A 9,829-nucleotide genomic window follows, 5' to 3' on the forward strand; every position below is an offset into this window, starting at 1 on the left:
ACGAGGCTCGCGGTTCACATCCCATTTCAGCCGTCGGATTTGCATCCAACACACCAAAGGAAAACCTGACGCCACAGCACACGCGCCTCTGTTCAGTTCGTTCTGGTACTGCCCGCCCTCACCAACGCCTACGCGCCGCCGGCCGCCGGCCGCAGCCGCCCCCGCCAGGCGCGACAGCAACGCGGCCTCCATCCGTCCGCCGCCTCCGGTGAGCGCACTACTCCGTATCCCTCCCCACCTATCTAGTCACGCCCGGAGCAGCGATCGCTTCCTTCCTCCTTGTCTCCGCCAGGCATTACGCCGAACACCTTCCGCGCAGGCGCGCGCGCATGCTGTGAGGGAGCGAGAGTCCAACTTGTTGTACTTCTTGCGCAGGTGATTTTCGTCACACGAAGTGGGAAAAATGCCGCTCCGTGTTCGGTTGAAATGGCAGCAAACGAGCACGGCGAGCCAGTTGAGCACCAAGAGGAACTTGGGCGGCGGCGGCAGCACTGGAATGGCCGGTGGGAGGATGAGAAACAGAAGGGACGATGCCAAAGAGAGAGGAGGAGCTAGGTCTGGTGGACGGGACAGTGGAGAGAGAGAAGAGCGCAACGGGCGCGGGCGCGGAGGGATGGAGCAGAAGAGGTGGCGGAGCGAGGCAGGATCTCAAGGGGATGCGAGGAGGAGCGCGTCTGGGTTTGACAGCAGGAAGAGGAAGTTTGATCATGATTCTGGGTACGGTGCTGACAATGATGCATCATATTCCACATCAAGGACGACCAGAAAGTACCCTTCCACTGGAACCCGTGGCAAGTTTTCTGCTAGAGAAGGGGATGGATTTAAGCCTCGGAGGTCAGAAGGCGGTGGATTTAAGCCTCGAAGATCAGAAGGTGATGGATTTAAGCTTCGGAGATCAGAAGGCGATGGATTTAAGCCTAGGAGGTCAGAAGGCGATGGATTTAAGCCTCGGAGATCAGAAGGAGGGGATGACTTTCGACCAATGAGAAGGAGTAGCAGCAAGGTTTCTGGTACAAGTAGAGGGGATAAGGGCCGGTCGATGCTCTGTATGAATTCGCAAGCCTCCAAGTGGAAGAAATTTGACAAAGATATCAGAGCTGATCGTCGAAATGACGCCGATTTGGATGAGCATGTTGCTGGAAGCACGAAGTCTGATGAGCCAGGCCAGATGACTGAAGAGAAGCCCCGTGCTCGTCCTACTCGAGTGCTGGACAAGACTGGGAAGAAACTAAGGGTCTTTAAGAAGGATTCAGTTTCTGACTCTGAGGAAATTGCTCCTCCTAAGAAGAGAAAACGAATGAAACTAGATCGGTATGACACATCAAACAAACGAATTGAGGACGCAACTCCCAAAGAAGATGGTACGTATGCTATCTTGCCATTTTTTAAGTGATGCACAGGATTCATTTATACGTACATACATCATGTTTCATGTACATGGCCCCTCAAACCTGTGATAGTAAAACAGCAAACCCTCTCATGGATAGTTTCTTGCACTGCCCCTGAAAATAGCGTTAGTGCTTTACATTTCTTATCTGAAGTGCATGGTAGCGGAAGAAGAAATCTTCCTTGTTGTTTAAATACAGTTACAGAGCTCAGGATATCAAGAACATTAGCGCAACTTATGTATACTACTGAATATGAAAATATGCTTAATCATGTCGCATAAAGTTCGAATAACTATATATTTGAAGAAATATTTGAAGAAACCCAGATAAAAAAACATACACACTAGAACCACTTACAAAGTTACAAGTTCTGGTTGTATTCAGTCTATGCAATATCCCCATTTGACAAGTATCTATGCACACGGTATTTTGTAGCATTGTTGATTCAAACATGCTCTTCTTTCAACTGATAACAAATTAACAACACAAATTTGAATATTTGATCTCCCTCCGTCCTAAAAAGGATGTCCTAACTTTGTCTAAATTTGCTTGTATTTACATACTAAAATGTGTCTAGATACATGCGAATCTAGATATAGTTAGGACATCCTTTTTAGGACAGAGGTAGTACATTATTTGATTGTTTCCTTTGTGAAATTTTTCCTCCGAACTTATTAGTGCATCTCCCACTTATAATTTCTTTACTTATTTGAAAATGTTAGTCCTCTGAGGAAAGTTTCTAATCATCAATATGATACTTCCGTTTTAATATTTCCATCTTCTTTCCTTTTTAGTTTGCATAACAGGGAAGATTCCAGAAAAGAGTACACCTGAACCTGAAGAGACTGAAATGTCCATAAATGCTAAATTTCGTGATGTACAGCCAAGTTCTTCAATCCTCTCATATGTTGAAGATAATGTAAACACTATTACCTCTGTTTGAGTTTTTGGCTTTATGAATGCATGTCAAAAATCATTTTAATGTTCTTTGCAGCTACTAGGTCGTAGGCGTCTAATCGACATAAAAAATGCTGGCTACAATACCAAGCTTTCTGCTCCTCTGGATAATGTCCCCTTCTCAACGAGAATTGAACGTGACCGCATAGAAGACAGTGTAAGAAAGATAACATACAATGCAGAAAATTATTTTATTCTTTTTTATTTTCGTCATTTGTTTCTTGGTACCATGATTTTAGGTTCATTATTATTGTTGCTTACAACAAACTATCAACAGGTGTTCAGAAATCATTTGGACTTCTTTGCTGCTGCAAAGATCCCATCATCATTCCCTCCTCCTACACTTCCAGAGATAGCATTTGCAGGTGCGTCCTAGGGAATAACTTATGATATTAGTTCCATCTCCCCTTTCAGATTTTTATCAATCATATCATTTTGATGCACTGTGTCTGGATGAAGTATAGTTTAGATCATTCTTTGTATATCCGGTATTCCCTAGTATGTGTTGCAATTAGTGGAGCAAATTTTTCATTCAAAACTTGTGCTTTGTTGGTCCAATGACATTATCTCACCGAAAAATGATGATGAATTGCACATCAACATGTTATCAACGTTCCTGCTCACCTCATTTAGTACTTGCTCCTTTTGTCTATTCCTTTTCTTCATGTCAGTTGAACATCTTGTCATCTAGGCATCTAGCTGATTTTAAAACTTTGATTAGGATTATATTCTAATTTTTTTTGTCGAAGACAATGCTGTGTTTGGAGTCTGTAGGATCCTTGCTGAAATAAAATGTAGTATCCGACCTATCTGTAAATCCCTTTTTCTTGAAATGTTTCAAATCTGCCCTAACAACCTTGTTTTCATAATTTACCGAAATTCAAGGGGTATCAAATGTCGGGAAATCCTCACTGCTTAATGCACTTACAAGACAATGGGGTATTGTGCGAACATCCGATAAGCCAGGGCTTACTCAAGTAAGTTTAATAAACCATTAAAGCTTACATTTTTTCTAACTAATCAGCAGTGTCAAACAATTAATTTGTGTATATGTATTACAAATTATCACTTCTGAATTACAGAGTATAAATTTCTTCAAGCTTGCATCAAAATTGTGCCTTGTTGATTTACCTGGATATGGTTTTGCTTATGCAAAGGATGAAGTTAAAGAGTCATGGCAGGAGCTTGTAAGTATCCAATCTGATTAATTTTATGATAAATCATGTCTCGTTGCATGAACTTGGGGCTGCTGACCTCTGCTCACAGTTCTATAGTAAATACTTGTAGATCACACTAGTACATTGGTAGTGAAATTCACTTTGCTCTTGCTTTACAATGTTTATGAGGACTGCTCCTGATCTCTTGTTTTACAACATATTGAACATTCGGTTTGTTTGTCCAGCTGAGAACAATTTGAAATCAAGAACTGAGTATCACGTCACAATGTGTCTGTACGATCACATAATTATAAGAACTATCTCCTGGTCCGCACACAGTATTCTTGACGATTTGCATATAACCACTGGACCTGAATGTCAAAGAAATATCTCGTTTTATTTTAACTCTTGAAGACATAAGCTTTAAACATGTGCCTATTGGTTATAGTTATTCTTAGTTCTTACAAGCACTCTGAAATTTGCAGGTGAAGGAGTATGTTTCGAACAGGGTTGGTCTAGATAGAGTGTGCCTTCTTGTGCACACTAAACGTGGAATGAAACCATTGGACTACGAGCTTATAGATCTAATGGAAAGGTTTGTTTAAATCCATCTTTAGATCTTTACAGAAGCAGTCTTCCTATCTATTTTCTTTTTTCTTCCTAATGTAATAATGTTTAGTTTTGCTCCTCCGTAATCTTAATGTATAGTACATCATTGCAGTGTGGAAGTTTAAAAAGAAAAAACATAGCTGTCAGTGCAACAAAATTGTGTACTGGAAGTAATGCATATTTCCTCTGAAATTCATCATTTGGTTAAAACATTTGCTTAGGTTTACGGTGACATATATCGTGATGTTATATTTGGTTCTGCGAATGGTATAATTGAAATACACCGTTGCAGATACAAGACACCATACCAGATTGTACTAACCAAGACTGATCTGGTTTTCCCTATAGACGTTGCTCGCCGTGCTATGGAGATCCAAGAGGTTCTTGTCCTCCCTAGCCCCTCCTTTTCTCCCGTTTGCATTTCTTGATTGCCTAACGTAACCTCTCATTTCATCAACTGCAGAGTCTGAAAAAGAACAAGTCAGTCGTTAAGCCGGTGGTGAGCTCCTGAATCATTGGATCACCTCACTTGTGTCGTGTGTACCCATGAACCATGTCATTCTGATTCGGTGATATTTCTTGTAGATGATGGTGAGCTCCAAGACAGGAGCTGGCATACGCAACCTGAGAGGCGTGCTCGGAAAGCTAGCCCGCTTCATCAAACCATAGCCAGGTGACAAGACAACTCATCCTGGACTGCGCGATTCCGAGAGATTAAAGGGTCAAATGCCTTGGGCTTTTAGGCGATAGAGTTCCTTCCCAGGTAGTATAGGGTAGGGTGTTGTATCTTGAGCTAAGATTTGGATTAGCAACACATTTTCCTGTCTGAGGGAATGAGATTATATATGTCATGGTGGTCATTACATAATAAAGCTAAGTGCAGAGATTTATATCATTCCGAGGTTATTACATTATTATTTCCACTTGTCAATACTCGAGATGCATAGAGCTTTTGTTTCTCTCATGCAAGAACCAGAGCCTGATTCTTAGAAAGCAGCTGGAACATTATGGAAGGCTTTTCCCTTCTGCCGTCAGAAATGCTTCAGGACCACTCTTGTAGAAAATGCTTCTTATCAAGGAGTATTATTAGCTAGGCTTTGACCTTTGATCTTACTCCGAAATTTACAGAACCTGAGTACATATATGAGTTTTACACTGCGCTTTCTCACACCAAGAAAGTACAGCTGCGTGCACGCGGCAAACAGCTGATGGAAAATACCGTGCTCTGGGCTAACAAGAAACTCAACTCTCAAGACCTCCCCAAAGTAATCATCGAGGGGCGTTGCACACGATGATGTCCTTACATACACATAAACCTACATACTCCGTTTATTTATAAATACACCTCGTATGAGCGCCGTTACCATAAGCTCCTGCAGTGCATCTCGCCTTCTTATCTCGTCAGGTATTTTCGCTGCCTGCAGTTAGTAAGTTGGTCGATCACATGCTAATGTAACTCTTGTCTGTTCAGTATCGATCCAGTTCTCCAATGGAGACGACAATGAAGAAGATGAAGATGTCATGGCCGGAAGTGGTGGGATGGCATGTTATGCCAGCGGTGAGCAAGATCCATGCCGACCGGCCGGACCTGGAGATCGAGGTCCACCGCAACGGCAACCGCGTGCCGCTGGAGCACAACATGAAGCGCGTCCGGGTCTTCACCACCACCGGAGGTCACGATGGGATCGTCGCCCGGATGCCCGTCGTGGGCTAACCAGCCGGCCTCCATCAGTCGACAGGCGTGCTCCGTGCTCGCTCTACACATTCTCAGACACTAATTTTATTTTTCGGAACAGAAATAAACACATCTGATTGTGTGATGCTACGTACGATCGTGTGCTCCATGCATGCTTACACAGGATAATCATACTTATTATGCTTGTGTCGATAATACCTATCACTCCTTCCATAATATAAGCAATTTCAGCAAAATAAAATACGGAGTAGTACTATATGCTATGGTGTGTTCTGGCTGCAGTCTAACATAACTTGCGACCCCTCTTGTTCCATTCCTGGCTCCGCTGAAAGGAAAGCACAAACAACAACTCAGAAGCCACACGAAGCATCATTTTCCAGTGTGCATGGTATAAACATGAAAGCACATTTTTCCATAGAAGGCAGTATTTACATTTTTGTTACAGCAAGCTAATGTTACAGGCTTACAGCTGCACATCCTAGGTACAAAACAATGTTGGGGACCTTGGATATTGTCTACAAGGATTGCTAGTCGTATCTAACATGAAAGTTACATTTCATCCATATTTGGTCCAAATTTAAGAGATGTCTGTAGGAAAGTTTTGATGCCTTCTTCGAATTCCAGTCCCTCCCAGCATTGAACATCATCCAACCATAGTTCCTTCAGCTTTAGTGGCAAATTGTCTAATTGGAAAGGAAGCCTCTTCAGTTTTGGACAGTTATAAATCACAAGTCGCTCTAGGGATGGGAATTGCATACCGTTATCCCCAATAGTGTCCAACGAGCCGTGATCAATAAGACGGAGAAACTTGAGGCAGGGAAATGTTTTTGTCCTCTCTTGTAGATTGTACAATTTGTCACCATGGCACCTCATAAATGCTTGCACCATGGAGGGACAGTAAGCTATATGGAGTTGTTCAAGGCGGGGCATATACATCACCCAAGAGAGGTGCAATAGAACTGGGCAGTCAAACAGGTCCAGAAAAGTGAGCCTTGGAAATATGGAGGTTGGAGTTGCTCCAATCCATGATATCTCTTTCAATAGTAGCATACCAATCATGCGAAGCTTGTTGAGGGCAACGAAATGGCTGCTTGGTTGTTGTGTATCATGTCTTACTATTATTTGTTTCAGGCTGAAGCAGAATCTGATATCCAGTTCATACAACGTCCTTTGTGCAAAGTTATTTGATAGAATATCAGAAATAATGCACCTCTATCGAGTTCCATCACACTCAAATATCTAACTGGGAGGTTAGCCGCTTCCCTTAGTGACTCCAACTCAGCAAAACCTAGGGCCTCAGCACCAAGCGCTTTCAACTGAAGTAGGGTGCCCAACTCTCGGAATAGGACTCCAGGGTTAAAGTACGCAGGAGCTTCCTCATAAGGTGCCCACATAGTCCTCAAGTCTATTACTTGCATTGCTTTCAGGCTAGACATGACCTCAATTGGTATTGTCCGTATGCCTGTAGACGTTAGATACAAGAACTTGAGGCTGGTGAGGTTTCCAAAGCATTGAGGCACTTCTGCTCCTAGAAGTTGATTTTCTGACAAATCAAGGTACTCTAGTTTTCCCAATGAACATAATTCTTCCGGTATCTTCCCGAGACAGTTATTACTCAAATCCAAATATGTCAGTGAAGTGCAATTCTTAATTGCCTCAGCAATTATGCTTTCATCCAAATTGTTGTTTCGAAGGCACAAGATCTTCAATTTCATGGGATAAGGATTAAACTTGATAGGAACAAGTTCGGTCACTTCGTTAGACATCAACGAGATGCACTCAGCTTTCCAAGGGATGATAAATGTTTTGTATTTGCCAACTGGTGCAGGGACACTCCATTTTTCGTTGTTCTCACCACAGTCACAAGAGATCCATATAGCCATATCACGAATCACATCATGCACTGTAACAAAACCATACCAATCACCCCAACCCTCTAGCAAACATACAGCTGTAAGTTCAGCTATCAGACTATATGATTTTCTGAAGGAAGATTCTATGTCCTGCTCGTTCACTAGACCTAAGCCCATCCAGCATTGAGCAAGGTCAACTTTCAGAATCTTGGCATCCTCAGGCCACATTACACAAGTCAAAAAACAATCTCTCAAGGTCTTGTTTCTTAAATTGTCATAACTATACTTCAGCTGCCTAAAAACATTACTACTCCCTCCGTCTGGGTTTAACAGGCACGCACGCAGTTTAAGACAAACTTTGACCATTGATTTGGTCAACAAAATATAAATTTTATGTCTACAAATTCTATATCATTAGATTCGTATGCAAAAATCCTTTCCAATGATATAATTTTTGTGATATATATTTCATATTTTATTGATCAAAATGATGGTCAAAGCAATTTCTTAAACTGCGTGCGTGCCTGTTAATCTCAGACGGAGGGAGTACCTCCGTTTCAAGGAATAAGGCGCACGCGCATCCCAAGACGAACTTTGACAATAAAAATTGAGCAACAAAATCTTAATTATATTATATGTAATTAGTATCGTTGGATTCATATTGAAAAACACTTTTTAATGCTTTATCTATTTCAAGTAATTCTTGGTCAAACAAAAAGCTCGTAAAACAAGGGCGCCTTATTCCTTGAAACGGAGGTAGTAGTTTCCATACCCAGTTCTAGTGTGTCTTTGTCATCGGTGCAGCATGATTGTTGCATATATTGGATGGCAGTTTCCCATTGAGCCATATCTTTTTGATACATTGATGTTCCAATAGTTGTCAAAGCTAATGGCAAGCCTTTTAGTTCCTTCATAAGTTCTCTAGCAAGAGCTACAATATGGGGACTAGAAAGAGTTTCAGCACCAATATTTTCCTCAAAAAGCTGCCATGCCTCATGCTCCTGCAGATATGATACTTTTAACTCTTTCATGACTTTCATTTGGCCACAAACTTTTCTTAATCTTGTTGTTAGTGTTGTGAATGAGCAACTAGTATTCACTGTTGGGCCAAAGGCCAGTACATGTACATGATGCAATATGCAGGGAACCCCTCATACACTAGGAATATACAGTAAAAGGGTCTATACATCACTAACACCCCCCCTCAAACTCATGGTGGATCAGCAACACTGAGTTTGGAGAGAAAGAACGCATGTTGTGCTCTAGTCTGGGCCTTCGTGAAGAAGTCAGCAAGCTGTAGCTCGGAAGGCACATAATGAAGAGCCATAACCTGATCCTGCACAGCCTTACGTATATAGAAGGCATCAACACCGATGTGTTTTGTGAGCTCATGCTTCACCGGATCACGCGCAATGCTGATGGCACCAGTACTGTCCGATAAGAGCGGAGTCGGAGCGTGAGCAGAAACACCAAAGTCCGCAAGTAACCAGCGTAACCAAGTCACCTCAGCCGTCAAGAGAGTCATCGCTCGCAACTCAGCCTCAATACTTGAACGAGAGACTGCAACATGCGTCTTGGTCTTCCAAGCAATGAGAGAGCCACCAAGAAAGACACAGTAGGCAGAAAGAGACTTGTGATCCTCTGGATCGCTAGCCCAGGTAGCATCTGAGTAGGTCTGGAGCTGTAAGGAGCTGGAGCGAGGAAAGAAAAGCCGACGGTAGATAGTGTCGCGAAGATAGCGAATGACACGAAGAAGATGACTATAGTGGACACTAGTGGGAGCAGCCATGAACTGACTCAAAATGTGGACGGGGTAGGAGATGTCAGGACGTGTGACAGCAAGGTAGACAAGACTCCCAACCAAGTGACGATAGCGAGTCGGGTCCGGAAGAGGATCACCGTCAGTGGAACGGAGGCGGACATTGAGCTCCATAGGAGTCTCGACAACGCGCTCATCGCAAAGAGAAGCACGAGTGAGAAGGTCCTGAATATACTTCTCCTGGGAGATATAGAAGCCATCGGAGGTAGAGGAAACCTCAAGCCCAAGAAAGTAGCGGAGCGGACCATGATCAGTCATGAGAAACTGATCGCGAAGACGGGCCTTGACAAAGGCAATGTACTCAGGGTCGTCGCCTGTGATGATCATGTCATCAACATAGAGGAGAAGGA

At 42.8% G+C, this 9,829-nt stretch overlaps 2 protein-coding genes across 2 annotated transcripts; one reads left to right on the forward strand and one right to left on the reverse strand.

The window, feature by feature from the left end:
- The first annotated feature begins 381 nt into the window (after nt 1-381).
- LOC124680637 lies at nt 382-4,988 on the forward strand. The gene is made up of 10 exons (XM_047215706.1): nt 382-1,361; nt 2,183-2,307; nt 2,383-2,502; nt 2,623-2,710; nt 3,231-3,322; nt 3,428-3,532; nt 3,988-4,097; nt 4,404-4,491; nt 4,575-4,610; nt 4,697-4,988. Exons 1-10 carry the CDS (start codon nt 404-406, stop codon nt 4,778-4,780), a joined length of 1,806 nt encoding a protein of 601 aa, XP_047071662.1. The 5' UTR covers nt 382-403; the 3' UTR covers nt 4,781-4,988.
- A 1,946-nt stretch (nt 4,989-6,934) lies between these two features.
- Nucleotides 6,935-8,727, reverse strand: LOC124680635 (probable disease resistance protein At1g61300; the record flags this gene model as incomplete). The annotated part of the gene is made up of 2 exons (XM_047215704.1): nt 6,935-7,980; nt 8,433-8,727. Coding segments are annotated over 2 exons (1,341 nt in total), but the record flags the coding sequence as incomplete, so codon positions are not given.
- Between the last annotated feature and the right edge of the window lie 1,102 nt (nt 8,728-9,829).

Source organism: Lolium rigidum, unplaced genomic scaffold, assembly GCF_022539505.1.
Source record: "Lolium rigidum isolate FL_2022 unplaced genomic scaffold, APGP_CSIRO_Lrig_0.1 contig_23365_1, whole genome shotgun sequence".
Taxonomy (NCBI): domain Eukaryota; kingdom Viridiplantae; phylum Streptophyta; class Magnoliopsida; order Poales; family Poaceae; genus Lolium; species Lolium rigidum.